Source organism: Poromitra crassiceps (assembly GCF_964638095.1).
Source record: "Poromitra crassiceps genome assembly, chromosome: 14".
Taxonomy (NCBI): Eukaryota; Metazoa; Chordata; class Actinopteri; order Beryciformes; family Melamphaidae; genus Poromitra; species Poromitra crassiceps.
In genome coordinates, this window is record NC_139633.1 from 2,168,337 (window position 1) to 2,187,678 (window position 19,342).

At 42.5% G+C, this 19,342-nt stretch overlaps 1 protein-coding gene across 1 annotated transcript; it reads right to left on the reverse strand.

The window, feature by feature from the left end:
• Nucleotides 1-1,654: 1,654 nt before the first annotated feature.
• Nucleotides 1,655-2,940, reverse strand: LOC310789600 (uncharacterized protein; the record flags this gene model as incomplete). Its single annotated transcript, XM_083651246.1, has 5 exons — nucleotides 2,813-2,940; nucleotides 2,592-2,681; nucleotides 2,365-2,472; nucleotides 2,085-2,230; nucleotides 1,655-1,678 (listed from the first exon to the last, which is right to left on the reverse strand). Exons 1-5 carry the CDS (start codon nucleotides 2,928-2,930, stop codon nucleotides 1,655-1,657), a joined length of 486 nt encoding a protein of 161 aa, XP_083507372.1. The 5' UTR covers nucleotides 2,931-2,940.
• Between the last annotated feature and the right edge of the window lie 16,402 nt (nucleotides 2,941-19,342).

Genomic DNA, 19,342 nt, shown 5'->3' on the forward strand with positions numbered 1-19,342 from the left:
GTAGGGGTGCTCTTTACACTCCCTGTAAGATCGTACCTATTATCAAGAAACTGTAGATGTTTTTCATAGCTTTTCAGTCCTCAACTCTCCACCGTGAGAGCTGATGTGTGGTGAGCGTTCTGGCACAAACTGGCTGCCGTGCATCACCCAGGTGGGTGCTACACATCGGTGGTGGATGAGTATCTAGAAAGGCGCTATATAAATCCAATCAATTATTATAGCAAGACAATGGCACACAGGTATGGGATGTTGGTGTAACATTAACAGATCAGCAGAGGCAGACAACAGTGTCAGAGCTCACCAAGCTTTCATCACGTTTTCCTCGTGGATGTTTTGACTTTACCTCACATTTATTCAGAGAACGGGGTTACTTGATCTCATTTGAGGGTTTGACTGGTGTCTGCTTTAATCAAGTGGTTGCGCCTCCTCTTCACCAACTCCTAATATTTGCATCACGGTAGTGGATGGAAATGCGCATCATGGGAAACAGTTTGTTTTTATGAGGCCAGAATCATCTGAGAAATTCACAAACAAATGCAACGGAATCCAGGAGAGATTTGTGAATGCAGATTTGACAATTTGTGAATAAATGGGGGGTGGGGGGGGATTGATGTAAATATGCACAGGAAGCACTTCAAATATTTTTTTATTATATAACTTCCAACTTGAGGGGTATGTATTTGTTGATTGTATGACATGAATTCAAGTTTGGTGCATTTAGTTGTGGACAGGAAAACATTTTGTGCATTACATATTGTGACAAATCTGACCCAATACATTTTACACAATTCTGTCTTAATATTGACACCCTCTCATTTGGGATTAACGTATTACATTGAGACAGCATTTATTTCAAAGTAGTTACTTTTAAAAACAGCTAAAATATAGGAAAAATAGCAAATATCTCATAAAATGATAATAGCACCGGAAACTGTACAGTGATGTAAAACAGCAAAGGAAGACAGGAAATGAGCAAACTTAAATGATGCTGGAACGCTCCTTTAAAGTTCGATCACCATTTTGCAAACAGATGATATAAACTACTGTAAACATGTTATATACCAAGAGACAGTAGCTGTGACAGCCCCTCTGGTCGTTAAGGGCGCCTGTTCAGAGGGAGGGGAACTGGTTGGAAGAGCGGGAACCTCCCACGTGCTATGTCCTACCGGTGAAGCTTCCTCTGTCAGGTGAAAAGAAGCGGCTGGCTGACTGCCCATGTCTCGGAGGAAGCATGGAGCCAGTCTCGGCTCTCCCCAGATCGGCAGAGGATGGAGTAGCAATCAGGATTGAGAAATCAAGTGAGCACTAATGGGGGATAAAATGGGATAAAAAATCTGAGAAAAAAAAAAAAAAAAAAAAAAAGAGACAGTAGCTGTAACAGATGATATAAACTGTACATGTTATATACTGAGTCAAATCTACTACAGGTACACTAATGCAATTACACCCCTTTGACTCCAAGCCATTTAAGTGAACATTAACAAAGGACTATCAAATCAAAGCTGTTTTGAGGAACTGTCACACCATCTCACAGATCCAGCCGTGCTTTTTGTCACATGACAGATCATTCCATTTGTTCAAAGGCTCACGATAATAAAAAGCAATCAGCTCATAATAATCAATCAGCTCAGCACAGTCCTCGTCATAATGATTGTCAGGCTGCCCCTGACTCCAGTACCTGAAACAGAGGAGGACAAGGAGTCAAACCCTGTGGTGAAGACATCATCCATACTGTAGCTACAGTGACTCTGAAGTCTCACAACAATGAGTCAGAACATTTGATCAGGTCTTACTTTGTGGTCAGAGGTGATCCATCCACCCATCTCCAGGTCCCTTCTGTCTCTGTGTCTGTCAGACCAATCCACATCCTCTCCTTTAGTCCAAACAGGAATTCCTGTTTTTGGAGACGTAATTAGAGCGCACACATGCACATGCGTGTTTTTGCACACACGCACGCACGCACACACACACAATATGTACACAGCCACACACAATATGCACACACAACACATGCGGGGACACACACACACACACACACATGCCACACACACATGCCACACACACACACACACACACACACACACCTGTTCCTCTTTGCTGTTGATGATCACCAGCTCAGCTCCTCTCTTCAGACAGGCCTGCCTGCTCTCCTCCCAGGTTTTCCACGGAGCAGCAGCAGAGACGTAGTACCAGTTAGAGCCAAATTTAGTCCAACAATTAGACCTTTGGGCTGCGACAAATCAACACAACAAAACAAAACATGCATGTATGTTAAATGATCACACTCACACATAAAATAATAACTATGTGAATAGCTTTCATTTAATGATATCATTTAACTTATTATGATCAAAATGTACTCACTCTGGTTACATGAACTCTCTCTCAGGATGGTCTGTAACTGGTCTCTCTCTTTAGCCAGGATGTTGTAACTGGTCTGTAACTGGTCAAGCTTCTGCACATCTGAATTATCTGAAAGATCAGAGAAAACCATGTTCCTTGAATGAGTCCTTCTAGTTTGGAGGAATTGAGATATCTGCTTCTCTTGGCAGTGACCAAACATAAGGAATTGAACATAGAAAGACACTCACGCACGATGAGACGCAGAGAGACGTTGAGAGCAGCTTGTGTAGCACACAGCAGCCCAAAGCTCACCAAGACCAGCTTGTAAACTTTTCCCTCTGTGGAACAAACATTCACATGTAGGACAGCAGCTCACAAAACCATTTCCACTGCTCACTGCTGTTGAGTGTCAAGAAAATGTATCAAGCAAATGTGACATCTTCAAATCATCTTCCCATATTTTTCTTACCATGTCTCTTGGCTGCCTGCTGACGCCTCTCAGCAGAATTAGTCGTCACGAGAGGATCCTCGTTGATCTCAGTTATTTCTAGTTCCTCTCGACGAGCACGACGAGCAGACCTCGCCATGCTGCATCTCTCTCTGCTTGTGACTTCTGCATTTGTTGTTTGACTCTATATATGTTACAGATCTCTGTCAGTATGTGCGTAAATCACACCTCTAGACCACACTAAAGCCTAATTTATACTTATTGAAAAGTGTTGCTCAACACATGGTCGCCGACAAAAAATAAAGTGTCGCCCATAGTGTTGCATTTATGGTTAACCACGTCGGACATAAACAGCACTGTCCCTGCAACCTGATGTAACGTTCAACTGCAGCATAATGACACACAACTCACCTCCTCTCTCTCTGGGAAGTTGGTCACGGTGTTCTTTGTGATTTTCACGAAGTCATACATCCAGGACAGGCCGATAAAAATAGCGGGGACATGTTTTCATATTCATTTCAATCAATTTCAATAGTCTTCAGTACAGTAGAGCAGTGGTTCTCAAACCTTCTTGGCTTCAGTAACCCCTTTCCATGAGTTCTGAATACAAGTACGCCCTTTACCTGACTACATTTTGCTTGTAGTGAAAACAAAATAATGCATGCACTAAAGAGAACAGACGTCTGTGAGTCTCAATCAAGAGATAAAATAAATAAATAAAATAATCATATCTTGTGTATTGTGGGGCAGCAGTGCAGCAGGACACTGGATCTGCATGGAGACAGGTGCTCCAGCTATGAGAGGAAGAAGAGGAAGTGAGGGACCAGCTGCCATATATTTCAGCTAAAACACGCTGTAAATTATGTTTTTTCATGTCAACTTGTCATCTCAGGGCTTGAGGAGACTTGGATTACGCCAGGAGAGCAGTATGGAATCATTCTATGTATTTTTTCTGTTGTTTCTTACATTTTTGCTCGTGACTCTGTTCACACTCAGCAGACAGCTCTTGCTGCAAGCTTGCCTGCAAACTGGGCCCGCACTGTACTACATTGACTGTCGGCAAGTACCGCATACAACCAGTATCAAACTAGAACGACCGCAACGCGGACTTATGCCTCCGCCATTAGTTCATTCTTGAGTCCAAATCGCCATTTGAGGCAAATTGGAAGAAATTCCGTGAAGGCGCTCCTTTGATGTTGCGTTACAGAGCTTGAAAATTGGGTGTGTGAGGTCACAGTGACCTTGAACTTTGACCACCAACATGTAATCAGTTCATCCTTGAGTCCAAGTGGACACTTGTGGCAAATTCGAAGAAATTCCATCAAGACATTCCTGAGATATCGCATTAACAAGCTTGAAAATGGCATTCGAGAGGTCACAGTGACCTTGACCTTTGATAACCAAAATGGAATCAGTTCATCCTTGCGCCCAAGTCGATGTTTGAGCGAAATCTGAAGAAATTCTATCAAGCCGTTCTTGAGATATTGCGTTAACCAACTTGGGAATGGTGTTCGTGAGGTCACAGTGACCTTGAAGTTTGACCACCAAAATGTAATCAGTTCATCCTTGAGTCCAAGTCGATGTTTGAGACAAGTTTGATTAAATTCCATCAAGGTATTCCTGAGATATTGCGTTAACAAGCTTGAAAATGGCGTTTGAGAGGTCACAGTGACCTTGACCTTTGACCTTTGACCACCAAAATCTAATCAGTTCATCCTTGAGTCCAAGTCGATGTTTGAGACAAGTTTGATTAAATTCCATCAAGGCATTCCTGAGATATCGTGTTAACAAGCTTGAAAATGGCGTTTGAGAGGTCACAGTGACCTTGACCTTTGACCACCAAAATGTAATCAGTTCATCCTTGAGTCCAAGTCGATGTTTGAGACAAGTTTGATTAAATTCCATCAAGGTATTCCTGAGATATTGCGTTAACAAGCTTGAAAATGGCGTTTGAGAGGTCACAGTGACCTTGACCTTTGACCTTTGACCACCAAAATCTAATCAGTTCATCCTTGAGTCCAAGTCGATGTTTGAGACAAGTTTGATTAAATTCCATCAAGGCATTCCTGAGATATCGTGTTAACAAGCTTGAAAATGGCGTTTGAGAGGTCACACTGACCTTGACCTTTGACCTTTGACCACCAAAATCTAATCAGTTCATCCTTGAGTCCAAGTCGATGTTTGAGACAAGTTTGATAAAATTCCGTCAAGGCGTTCCTGAGATATTGCGTTAACAAGCTTGAAAATGGCGTTCGAGAGGTCACAGTGACCTTGACCTTTGACCACCAAAATCTAATCAGATCATCCTTGAGTCTAAGTCGATGTTTGAGGCAAATTTTATGAAATTCCGTCAAGGCGTTCCCCAGGTTAACAAACATCGTACGGATGTACGTCGTACGGACGGACGGACAATCCATAATGCCTTCGGCCTGGCTATCGCCGGCGGAGGCATAAAAATCTGAAATATCCCTTTAAAGTGGAAAAGCTGTCACAGTATTTTGTTTGATTATGAATCATAATTAAAACATTTTCACCTCAAAAAAAGGTGGTGGGGGGGGGAAACAAAAGAAAAGATGGGAGGATTTAGAGTGGACTATTACAACTCGGCGAAACTGAGAGCTGCCGAGGACAGAGAGAGATGGAGAGAGCTTGTCAACAGATAGTCTGTGGTGCCCCAACCACCCTCCGGGTTATGGGATAGGTGAAGGTGCATTGCAAATAGGCTACAATGTCCAAGTTTCCTCAATTCATTGCCATTAACCCCTCTTTGCGATGTGATACGTAGGGACACTCTGGAGTTAGTAGGGGATCGGGGCTCGCTCTCTTATGGGTTATGTCCACTGACGCCAAACTCAATCCAAAAACCTGTCCGTTTTACTGTTGTCTTGCTTGTCACTCAGTGCGCCCGACTGCTATAACATGACTTTAGACCTGTTAAAACACTGAAGCTCAGACGACGTACGTGTCTTGTTTATTTACAAAATTCCCATTTTCGCTCATTGTTTTGAATGGTGAGTCAGCCGCCAGTTCTGGGTCTCGTGCTGCCCCTTTGCTCCCGTGACCTGTGAGTGTTCCTACTGTATAAAGGTTTCTCAGTGAATGATAGTTGATTGCCTCACTGAATAATCTGCTGGTTACCCAATTTTAGCAGCAGAATTTGGTGTCCTGCCGTGGCACGTCCGTGCGTAATGACTTATCAGCACAGCGTGGAGATTATGGGGCGCTCAGAGGTGTAGTGCTATCTTGAGAAGTGAGGGAACGCACCTATTTGCGGAACACCCCCCTCCCCCAGCACACGCACAGGTCCCCCCGCACGCACACACACGACTACACTGACACACACACATAATTTATTGTGTCCTCTAGACACTGCAGAAGTAGCCCATGACAGAGTCAGTTATCACAAACAGCTAAGCTAAACAAGTCTCAAGCATCACACAAGTTGCACAAGGCTGCATAATTGATCATTTGGCACGGCGGCTGGCATTTTTAGCAAGTAACTTACCATTTTGTGGCGAATTCTGGCGATGCAAATTGCAATCTGGTGATTAACGCTAACTTTTGATTAGCGTTAATTGTAAATAAATCTTGGTAATGTAACGTGCACTCCATAGTAAAATGTACACCGCTTGCGCATGTGCAGAAACTGAGAAACCGGACCGGTGTGCTTCCGTGTGTAGCTGATTTGGCCCACCCATTTACTGTTAGGAACGATATGATTGCCAAAACAGCTTTTAACATTGTTTCTAAATAATTGTAAACGTACCTTTTTCGCAACTGGTCCGAAAAATGAAAGGATGTTTGGCTGCCTTTTCATCTTTACTTGTTATCTCGTCAGGTACTGGGAGAAAAAAAACAATTTGATGCTGAAAATGCCACTACTAGCTAGTTAAGGTGGACCGGTGGAGTGTTTCCCTCTTCCTTCAAGCCACGAGTTGATACCATGTGAATCATTCAGCCCACCTTAAATATTAGTTAAGGTGGAATGTTTCCTTCTTCCTTCAAGCCACGAGTTGATGCCATGTGAATCATTCAGCCCACCTTAAATATAGACGAATGACAACTTTGTCCAGATTCACTCGTTTTATTGGCTCCACATACACACACACGTTGACAGACACAAAACACTGCTTGGAGAAGTATGGGAACGCCGTTCCCACGCGTTCTGCCGGGACTACACCTATGGGTGCGCTCAAGCACAGCGGGGTATTTTTGCGCGTAAGAGGTGCTTTTCAAAGCTCTTAGCGCAAAGTAATTGTGCACATGCTGACGATAGGAGAATAGCCATCTGTCCCCACATTTTGCGTGGAAATGCCTGGTTTGGCATGTGGCATGCCTACCCCATGCATGTCCAGTACAATTATAAGGGGCATGTGCTTAAGCACGCCCCCAATTTGCATTGCGCATGGCGTTAAACGAGCACAAAACAAGCGCAAACGCAAAATTAGCGCTTTTGCAACGATAGGGCCCTCTGTCTCGTAATTTCTTTCAGTAGCTTTCCTCCACTGCTGTTCTCCCCCTGCTGGTCAGGGATTGAACACAACCATTACAATTTGACAAAGAGGAAGTTTATTCAAAAGGTTTAGAAAAATACATCTATAAAAGTCATCAAGCTAAAACCGTATGAAGGAAGTGAAACCAGCGGGGAGCCAAAGTATATGAAACCATGATTACATCACCGTGGAAACACATCATACCCCAACCACATTTCCAACTATGTGTGCTATCTCAGATCAGAGGTACTACAATTACCATCAGTTTATTCTATATTAATGGAGACATGGGGGGGGGGGGGGGGGCATCACACCCACACACTTTTGAGTTATTTACAAAAGAAAAGTATCAGCCACAGCTGCTGATAGGAATCAGCCTCATGACTGATATATATGAACGTCACTTTTTGCCTCAGGCCACCGCTACTTCCTGGTTACAGAGTCGGCTCAACTCGCCGGTTAAGTTTAGACAACTAAAATAACTTGGTTAATGTTAGGGTTATGGTTTGGGGTTATGGTTAAAAACGGGATAAAAACACAAGCCACATCGGCGCTTGAACCAGGTCTCTATCAATAGTTCGGCCTATAGCGGCCGAACAAACATTCCAATAATTTTTTTAAAATTTTTTGGGTCAATGTCTTTGGGTTGTGGACCAACGTTACTATGTCACATTTTTTGTGATACTGGGTTGCCATTTCTGCATATCTCTTTGCTTGTGACTTCTGCATCTGTGGCTTGACTCTATAGACAAGTTTCCTGGCCGTTCCTAGGGCGGCGCCATAGCAGCCTTTCGTGTCACCGGCTTCCGGTTAAGTCCACAGCAGCGAGCACATCAGAAGGCAGCAGCCGAAATATCCAAACTTTTTTTACAACGATCGATAACATCAGCTACACCAACGTTAGCAGACGTTATTAACAATGGTTAATACTGGAACACATTGTGCAGTGCGTGGCTGTCACAATACACAGAAACGCTTGAACGAGTGGTTGGATCGACAATGTTTTGAGCATCAGCCCGCTACCAAACGGCTTTGTCCCTGCACTCGACTGTATTCCTTCTACCGAAAACCAGCTGAGGATTCGGATTCACGGATGTGGCTGAAGGCTTTAAATCTGAAGAAGCCGCCGAAATACGTTAATGTTTTTTCTCACCACTTTGTGGACAAAAAGCCAACCAAAGAGAATCCTTTCCCTGAACTGTGGCTAGGATACGTGCGGCCTCCTCAGAAAAAGAGACGCAGACTGGAGTGAGGCACTGCTGCTGAATTGTCGGGTAAGCTAGCTCGCTGGGTAGTTATCATGTTAGCAACGATATAGCTGATCATCCATGTTATTATTATTTGGCTACGTTGTGTTGGTTTTGTGTGTTTACTTTGTAGCATTGCCTGGTGTAACGCTAGTTAGCTAGCTAGCACTGCAGAGGCTAGCACTGCAGTGTTGAGCTAATGTTGTGGGCTTGGATCACCCTCCCCGACGTTCCAGTATTTACCTGTCTGAAAAGTAATGCTTAATGAATAAATATGCTTAGTGTATATACAGCCAAGTTCCATCCATTCAGATTAACAAGCACACGACCTACTTTGTTGCTGTGGAGATATTGGTACGCCTCGGAGCCTTTGAGTTTGTTCATCGCGTTGCCGTCCACCGCCATTGATTCCTCAAAATACGCTATAATCCTGCCTGTAGTTACGTTCGGCCATTTATACATATTATCTTCCCATGTGTCCACTGTCAACGGGTGTGGGATAGACACTCTTTCGTTAGATAGGAGACTCTGAGAATGATCCCAAGTTTGCATTTTTTCGGCGGTCGCTATGGCTACTACGCTAGTACAGTACGTTACGCTCCTCTGACTGTATTCACAAAACACCGGAAAAGACCGACACGACGGCGGCCGAGTCCGGAAGCAAACCGGAAGTGCCCAGGAAACTTGTCTATATGTTAGACCGGGGGTTTTCAAAGTCTGAGACTGTGGGCCTCCCCCCAGATAAAGCTTGGAAAAAGATGCCCCCCTCATTCAATTTCTGGAGGCCTTTTGGATCATGATTATGTTATTTGATCCCATACACTCAACAATTGAACTAAGATAGCCTGATATTGCTGTTTGACACTTCAGACTACATCAAATACACAGAAAAGTGTCTGAACGCATTTGTTATTTTCTGACTCTGGGAAGGTGGGATACACCATAAAATTCCACAAAACTACTATATCTCTGAACTACTCTCAAAGTATACTATACTAAGACAATGTAGAATGAAACCAGGGTGTCTTGACCCTCTTTGCAAAAGTTTGCAACACTTTGTTGTCATTTTCAAAATAGAAAAGCAGAGGGATTTTAAGGACCCAAAAAATGATGAGTCACACAGAGAATATTGCAGGAAAACATCTGCTATGTTCTGCTTTCAGTAAACACGCCCTGCTGCCTGGTAGTTTGCTCCTGCTCAAAGCAGCTGCTTGGCTCTGGATTAGTTGCTCCAAATCATTTCGAGGATGTTGGATGTAGTCTATATAGCTAATGGAGTGCAGCACAGAGGGGTGGGCTTAACCTTTCACTGCTGCTTTACTTGAACAGAGGAAAACATGTGTGCATGTGCATGAGTTGTGCATATTTGCACGTGTGTGTTTGTGTGTGACACACACACGCGCGCATGGGTGTGTGCATGTTTGCGCGCGCGCGTGTGAACAATTTTGATAAAGCATGCAGCAAGATTGAATCTCGGGTCCTAGACATTAATCATGTTTATTATAAAGCATCAGACATTAATAATGTTTAGAATAACACAAACATGGAGTCAGCTTCTCAGGAAGCTATTTAGAGACGTTAATTGCGATCCTTTGGGATAATCAGTACAGACAAACAGGAAGTCACAAGTACAAGATGCATGGTTGCTCTCAGTTTGAGAGCAACTCCCTCTATCAGGCGAAAGCTCTCGGCCAGATAGGCACGCATTTTTGTTTTGGACGTTTCTTAGTGGATAAAATAACAGCGAGAAGGTGAACATGGAGTTCAACTCATTCAGAATGCTGCTGCTAGAGTTCTAACGAAGACTAAGAAAGCTGATCATATCACTCCAGTTCTTAAGTCCTTACACTGGTTGCCAGTGTGTCATAGAATAGATTTTAAAATACTGTTATTAGTCTATAAATCACTTAATGGCCTAGGCCCAAAATACATAGCTGAATTGCTCCCACGCTACGAACCGTCTAGAACAGTGGTTCCCAACCTTTTCCAACTCAGGGCCCACTTTTATGTCTCAAAAATGTTCGCGGCCCACCTCCGACCCCATAAATACAAAGGCCATATAATGCGTTCTCAGAGCACTTTTTTATTGAAAATTGAACATAAAGGACTGAACTGAATACAGGAGAAACATGTTGGAAGCTCCACAGTCACTAACACAGCACCTGTAACATGTTGCAACACCTTCAGTATTACAGTTTTCAAGGAGCTGTCCACACACACACATACACACACACACGCACACACACACACACACACACACACACACACACACACACACACACACAGACACACACACACACACACAGACACACACACACACACACACACACACACACCAATCATTCAAGGAGCTGTCCATCAGCACCACACAGATGTCAGAAATGACAAGCAAGGGGCTGTCTGTAACAGGCTAATTAACAAATGATTAATAAATAACGGTATCCTTCAACAATGGAAAAATGCATTCTCATAACAATTTGACATCCAATATCAGATCCAAACAAAATCCAAATGTCAGAAGAAAGCCCATTAAATCGATAGGGTTACAAATAAACACAAACCCAATATAAAGATGATGTAAAGATGAAACTTCAATTCAAGCAAAAGCAATAACATCAAAGAAACAAAAATCATACTTTTTCAAGTATGATTTTTCAAAATCTTTCAAAAAAAATTGATTTTTTTTTTTCAAAAATCATACTTTTTTGGAAATGATTTGGCGGCCCACTTGCAATACCTTCGCGGCCCACCAGGGGGCCGCGGCCCACAGGTTGGGAATCACTGGTCTAGAACTCTTAGGTCAACAGGGTCCAGCTTATTAACTGTCCCTAGGATCAAATCAAATCATGGGAAGGCTGCATTTACCCACTATGCTTCTGCTAGCTGGAACAAATTGCCTGAAGACCTCAGATCTGCCCCAACCTTACTTACTTTTAAAAATAGACTAAAGACTTTTATGTTTACCGTCGCTTTTAACTGCTGACAGCTACTATGCAAACCCAATGAGTCCTCTATAAGTTTTTAGCTCTTTCTGCAACTGCTGCGCCTGTTGCTTAATGCACTTTTTATACTCTTTTTTAAAGTTTTGTTGTGATGCTTTTAAATGTCCATTTTATTCTCTTCTTTTCTTTTCCTGTCAACCATTTTATGTGAAGCACTTTGAATTGCCTCTGTGTATGAAATGTGCTATACAAATAAACTTGACTTGACTTGACTTGATGGGCAAGATTTTCAACCAACTTCTGTCATAACTTTTAATTTTACACTCAATTTCAATGATTAAACCTCTTTATTATATATTTATAAATGAAACACAATGTTCTCGCATGTCTTCCCACGGTTTTCGAGATGGGTTTGCTTTATCAAACGTGGTCGACGCCAACGGCATGTTCTCCCCTCAGTATCAAGGCTTTTTATTGATTTCATTGGTGAGATTATCCACAGAGAAGAGCAAATTAAGATGTTGCATTTTGGTCCTCCTTCCCACCAGGTGTGTCTCATCCCATGGTGATGTACAGTTAATACCGTATCAATGGTACTGTATATGGCTTTCATACCTAACACATGTACTGCATAAAAACCTTTCTTCAAAGTAGCATACCATGTACAGTATGCATGAGGATGAGAAACAGGACAAAGCAAGATCCATTGCTGACTCTAAATGGACTCATCGGGTTCTTTATCTGAATGCTTCAGTTATGTCAAATAGGCAAATACAAAGACAATGAGATGAGTTAAAATGAGACATTTGAGAGGCTTCAATCTGGTTTTAGAGTGGGGAGATGCTTCCTCCGAGACATGGGCAGTTAGCCAGCTGCTTCTTTTCACCTGACAGGGGAAGCTTCACCAGTAGGACATAGCACGTGGGAGGATCACGCTATTCCAACGAGTTCCTCTCCCTCCGAACAGGCGCCCCGAATGACCAGAGGAGGCACCACCTCAGCGAAAAGGATATTGCATGTTTTTGTGAAGGGGGTTCCTATATGAAGGAAACCTCCAGGGGGCACGGGGAGAACATGCAAACTCCACACAGAAAGGCCCTTTTGACGACCCCACCCGGGCATGGGGAACTCGAGGACATGCAGACGGGCACGCACTCCTTCAGCGCTCACAGCGTCCCAGGTGGGAATCGAACCCAGGACCTTCTAGCTGTGAGGTGACAGCGCTACCACTGCACCACCGTGCCCCCTTGCAGACAGACTCTTGATGGGAATAAGAAGTGTGTCATCACTATTTTAGCTTTGCTGCATTTATTTTACAATACCGATCACCTTCAAGGCCACAGCTAACTAAATAGCTTCCTTTAAAACCACTTCATGAACACGCTTGAACTATGGTCTGGGTTTTCTTTATTGCTAATTATTATTTTGTGTATTCACTCTTCTTCATTTGCTGTTCACAGTTTCATTCATTTCTCACATGTGTAGGCTATTTCTTTTGTGAAGAAATGCTTATAGCCACTGAATGAGAGTTCTACAGAGAAAGGTACCGTAATTATTATTCATCGGCAGTTTAAATCTGAACAGAGCTGTTACATACACATTCAGGAAAATGGACAACGGGGAGAGTTTGTCCAAATCACCGTTTAATTAATTTTCAGTTTCGGGGGTCAAACCTTGCAAAGTGTTTTTGCAGCTGGTTCTTATAGCTATTCCTGTCTAGATGTGTTCCTCCATAATAACTGGTCACCTTGTCTCATAGAACACAGCAGCAATCTCCACAGAGTTGATTTAACACATAACTACCTCCTATACGGCACATATTGCTTTTAAAAACAATCATGGTTTCTGGCTCATAAGGCCTCCATCGTAGAGAATTCATCTGCATAATGGCTTATTGTAAAGTGTGCACGTAGCCGAGCAGTGATGACTTATCTCACAGGGCGTCTGTAACCCATTGTTTCCCATGCTGGCTGCATTTCCATTGTCACATTCACAATTCATTTCAGGATTAGTGAAATCTATCTTATATATATATATACACTGTGTACAAATGTATGTAAGAATTTGTTTATTTGTTTTGCTGCACTGAGTACCGTATATTTGATCGTATATTTTGAAGTCATGAGAAGCATAATGTCATTTCATTGGCATTGATATAAGGATATTCACGTGTATTCACAGAATATACAGTGTATATTCCAAGCAATCTGTTATGAATATAAGGTGCCATAATTTAGCATAGAGCTGATTAGATCCACCCCAGGCCAGTATCTGAATTTAATTCCAATAAGTCATCAGAAATGCACTCTGCTGTACTGTACTGTACTTTACTATACTGTACTGTACTGAAATGTACTGTACTGTACTGTCAACCTAGTGATGATGTCATCTAACAGCACCCAGTTGGCAAAAAGGTGAAATGTACCGTAGTTCATTTTTCTAAGAAAGCTAGGTAAGTTTCAGACTTGAAAGCAGTGTCCTGTCTCGTCTGAGCTGAAATGCAAATGAACTAGAGTCATATAAACAAATCTCTCCTTTCCTTGGGCATTCCAAGATCAACTACAATTCCAAATGAATGTGTGTGTGTGTGTGTGTGCGTGTGTGTGCATTCTGTCATTAGTGATGCAATGATTAATCACTGCATGTACACTATCTAATCTATCACATTGTCAACACACACGCACACACACACACACACACACACACACACACACACACACACACACACACACACACACACACACACACACACACTTTTTTTTTATATAAACAAAATGTAATGACCATTTTAAACACAACAAAGGAATAATAATAAAAAGGACACTACATTAGCAGACAAAACAGTTAAAAAATAAAATTGATAAAAATCATTGGGATGGGGGGGCGATGCAGGGGTGTCACCTTGAGCCTGTCATAGTGGTATTTCAACAACAAAGAAACAGCAGATGTTAGGCCAGGGTTTTGTGAGCTTCAATAACACTACGTACATACTCAGGTTAAGAAATGGCTAACAACATCCCAGTGGTCCTCCTCTAGACCCTTATCAAAGTATTTTAACAGGCCCGTTCCATGTTTAATAAGTCCAGTGTTAAACTCATAACTCAGAGTAAAATAAATACCGGTAAGGATACGATAAAATAAAAATAAACATACAACATGTACAAAAGATGTGATCAAAAGTGAGCATCTAAAATTTGCATGAGAAAAATGATGAAGTGCAAACATTGAGAGTGTCAGTGAATATGGAATATGGTCGAAGTTCCCCTCTGTGCTTCCACGGCTTGTTTGTGTTTGGCATCAATGTTTAGCATGTTTGCTAACGTCATTTTCCCGACATACTGGCAACATAGCTTGCACAACGGCATTGCCCGACATAGCTTGCAAAACATAGCTTGCAAAATGCATAGCTTGCAAAACATAGCTTGCAAAACATAGCTTGCAAAATGCATAGCTTGCAAAACATAGCTTGCAAAACATAGCTTGCACAACATATGGTATTTGCTAATGTGGCTAGCGGTTAGAAACGGGAAGGTCACACTGAAACTTGACAGCGCATCTCTTCTTCTTGGGATGTGTTTGACTGCGGTCCTCCACCGAGAGCTTGAGCGAGTGCAGTGACGCAGTTACACACCGTGCGTCACTCGTCAGTCACTGTCTCTGGGTTGGGTTGCCAGGTAACATGACACATATCCTACAAATAGGGAGATTAGCGGGAGAAATGACCAATCGGGAGCACAGCGGGAGAAAGGGTTAAAAATCCGGAGACTCCCTGCGTAAATCCCACTTTCCCAGAGTCAGAAATGAAGACATGCCTTCAGACACACCTGTTTTCATTAGTATTTGGTGTCTGAAATAATATGTCAACAGCAATATGAAGCTATCTTGGCTCAATTGTTGAGTGGCAATGGGATCAAATAACATTTATGATGGGGGGGGGGGGGGGGGCTTGTCCAATAGTCAGCGTCTGAGGGGAGGCCCACAGTCTCAGCCTTTGAAAAACCATGGTTTACAATCCTATGTGGCGTATTTATACATTTACTGTAAATGTACATTCCTTCATATATACATATTTAAAATACACACTTTACACCACAATTGTATACAGTAGTAGCTACTGTAAATGTGTGTTAATGTCTAAATGCAACCTTCTTGACTTGCCTGTTTTTGACTTGGGCATACCTTACTTTCTTTCTCTTTTTACCACGTGCGCAGCAGAGCGTGGTCAAGAGAAGGCTTTTTGGGATGAGTCATTCACTCATTCATTCAGTCAATCAGGAATGGATATCAGTGATGATGTCATCAGTGATGATGTCATGCCAAATATTTTGGTGGTTTCATCTTCGTCCGGTATTTTGACTCTCGACTCTATAAGATGGCCAAGGGCTCTATCTTCCCACTGGCCTTAGGCGCAAAAACGGGCGGTAAACGCAAAAAAACACGCCTTGCGCCTGCGTCGGGAAGATACCATCATGGTTTTAGGCCCCGAAATGCGCTTCACGCCAAAGAGGCGTGGCGCAGTGCCAGAATAGGCCAGAATGGGCGTTTCGGCCTTAAATACCGGCCTAACGCTATCTTCCCCCCTGGCGTTAATTTAGCGCTTAGCGCTTTTCAAAACCAGGCCTTATTCACTGTGAAATCTCCCAGTATGCATAGAGGCTAATACATTTTGACAAGAAATAGCAACCAAATCAGCCTAAGTAGTCTAAGTGGTAGATAGAAATAATATTTATGTTAACACAGCATGCAATTCTAGAACATTTCAATATTGGACAAAATAAAACATTAAAATCAAAACACAACCCTATGTGAAACATACATGTAATCCAGGTGGTATATACTGTATATCCGTCGCAAATATGTGATATAGATGAGTAACACGGTTGTACGGTGATGTCCGCTCCAACAAGACTTAGCTTACATGTACTTTTTCCAATAAAAACACATTTATGCCATGACTTTACATAATGTATGTCGCATCATTTAGCGTGTGCTGTGATGTGCAGGAGCAGCAGGTAGCATACAAGTTATAAAACTAAGCTTGTCCTGAATGAGCCGAGTGGGGGTGCTTGTTCACTATTGTGAAAGTTATATGTTTACAACATAAAGATCATGGAATTGGATGGCATCAGGAATGTCACCGATAGTTAACGTTCTATATTGTAGGCTACAGGGAGACCGCATCTGCCCTGCTGAACAGATCTGTATTTGCCTGGCTGTAGGTTGAATTGTTTTATTCAGGCTATGATCTGTGATGTGCTGAGATATCCAAATTGGCATGAAGAGATGACAGCATGCAGCCGAAACCCGGACATGGATTGAGTGGATCGGCGCTTCGAAAGGAAGAATGTCATTGCGTAATTGCAGTTCACCAATGAGCAGAGTTGTGAATAATTCTACGCTTAAACGGCGTGGTTATAATGGTTAAGGTATAGCGCCGGCACGAGAATAGGCAGTGCGCCGCGGTCCACGCCCACTAATATGAGCTGCGCCTGGCGCTAAGCGCTAACATAAGGCCAGTGGGACGATAGAGCCCCAAGTCTTCATTAAGAAGGTCCTCATGTTTTTCTCTGAAACAGATTCTGTTGTGAAGTTCTGCGTATTGCGTCGTTGCCTTGGTGATGGTTCTTCCAGTGTTACACAGCTGAAGATTGAGGATATCGAAAACATCTTAAAACTTGCAAAACTTGGGCTGTTGAAAGATGTAGTTTCCTCAAATGGGCTTGAGTTGCATGAGGTGGCCTGGTTGCGACCTGACACACGTGGTCCTGGGCCGAATTAGCCCTGGTTTCTGTATGTGAGTACTTTGAGAGCAAAGCAAACCAGATTACAATTCCTTGTATGTGTTCATACTTGACCAATAAATCTGATTCTGATTCTGAAATGTGGTTGAAACCTCTGCCAGACTCTTGGTTCATCTTTCAGAACCTCATTGTTGGGGGTGCGCAAAGGCTGGCTGACGATACACTCGGAAAAAGTCAGTACCCACACAGATCAAGTTACAAGTTACAATACAAGAATAAAAAAGGCACTATAGGACCCCCCTAATCTCATCCCCACCAAACCAACTACATGTACCACCAAATTGTGTCAGAAGAGCTGTGTGTTTGGTGATAAGAAACAGACTGGAAAACAAAATAATGCCTGTGACTTCCTCTATTGTTCTTTTCCCTTTTAAGGTGAACATTTCTAGCTGCTTCTCTATTTCCTGAACATCAGTGAGTTGCTGTGGTGTTGAGCAGAGCAGAGCAGAATAGAGCAGCCTACAGTAGAGTAGAGTACATCTGAACTGATTCAGGTTCACAGCTGATGTGTGGTGAGTGATTATACAGTGATGTCTGAGGATGTGTACGCCAAGCTAGACCTCAACAAGAAGGTTAGATATCAGAGAGGCGAGAAGGAGGAGAGGACTGTGGTCATCTATGAGAGCACAGACAGCATGAGGATTTATGACAACCTCCCCCTCCCGAGAGTTCCGGCGGAGGAACGTACGCCACCGGACACTACTGAAGGTCAACACCAAAGTATCTATCTATCTATCTATCTATCTATCTATCGATCTACGGTATCTATCTATCTTGTGGCAACTAGTGACATGCACCTTTTCAGTTTTTGTAATGCGTTACTTTTTAAAATTAGAATGTTGTTTCTTTTGCTTTTTGTTCACATCATTCCGTTTTTGTTAGAGCCGATATAGAGCATCGCAGGAAAGAGTCCAGAAGTAGCGCTTGGGTTCATCAGGGGAAAAGTGAATAAGGGTTTAGAATGGGGATTTCACTTAAATGGATAAAATAAGGTCTGTGGTTAACAAAAGTTTATGGGAGAGCGAATTTGGGTTCAGCAGGATAATCTTCACAAACATGAATAACTTTTATGACTTTTGGAACGTAAATGCGTTTTTCTTGTTGTTTAACATGATTTTTCTTAAATGCTTCAAAAGGCATAACAGTGATTCATACCTGCCAACATTGGGCTATGAAGAAGAGAGAGATTTTCTGGGGTATCGGTGAATTTCTTATCCTCAATATGACTGCGGTCCTCCACCGAGTGCTTGAGCGAGTGCAGTGAGACAGAACATGCACCGTGCTTCACTCGTCAGTCACTGCCTCTGGGTTGGGTTGCCAGGTAACATGACACATATCCTACAAATAGGGAGATTAGTGGGAGAAATTACCAATTGGGAGCACAGCGGGAGAAAGGGTTAAAAATCGGGAGACTCCAGCGTAAATCGGGAGTTTTGGCAGGTATGGTGATTAATGTTCGTGAAGATTATCCTGCTGAACCCAAATTCGCAATCCCATAAACTTGTGTTAACCACAGACCTTATTTGATGCATTTAAGTGAAATCTCCATTCTAAAACCCCATTCACTTTTCCCCTGATGAACCAACATGGCGGCGATTTCTGGTTAAGACTACAAAAATATGTCATCCCTGTGGTACTCTATTTATTAAAAGATCTTGTGCAGACAACATGCCACTAATTGTAAAAGTGCAAACTAAGTCTCCTTCATATTTAATGACATTTATTACTGTTTTAAAAACAGAGCATATTGTATTGCATCTTAAAACAATGATTGACAGAACACTTGACTGTGAAAGTTGTATTGATTTCACATGCTTTTGATGTGTGGAATGCAAAATAACTCTAACAAGTAAGTTTCCAAACATAATTAGTAGTGTAACCTTTGTGTCCACAGTCAGTCCAGTCACTGTCAGCTCAGAGAAGAGGAATCCTTTCCGAGCTGCCACAGTGTTTCTGGGGCTGCTGTGTCTTCTCCTCCTGGCTGGGATCATCGGCCTGGCAGTCCAATGTGAGTTTTCAGTTTGGTTATGGATGTTATAGATCGCCTAAATATGAATGTTATGTCATG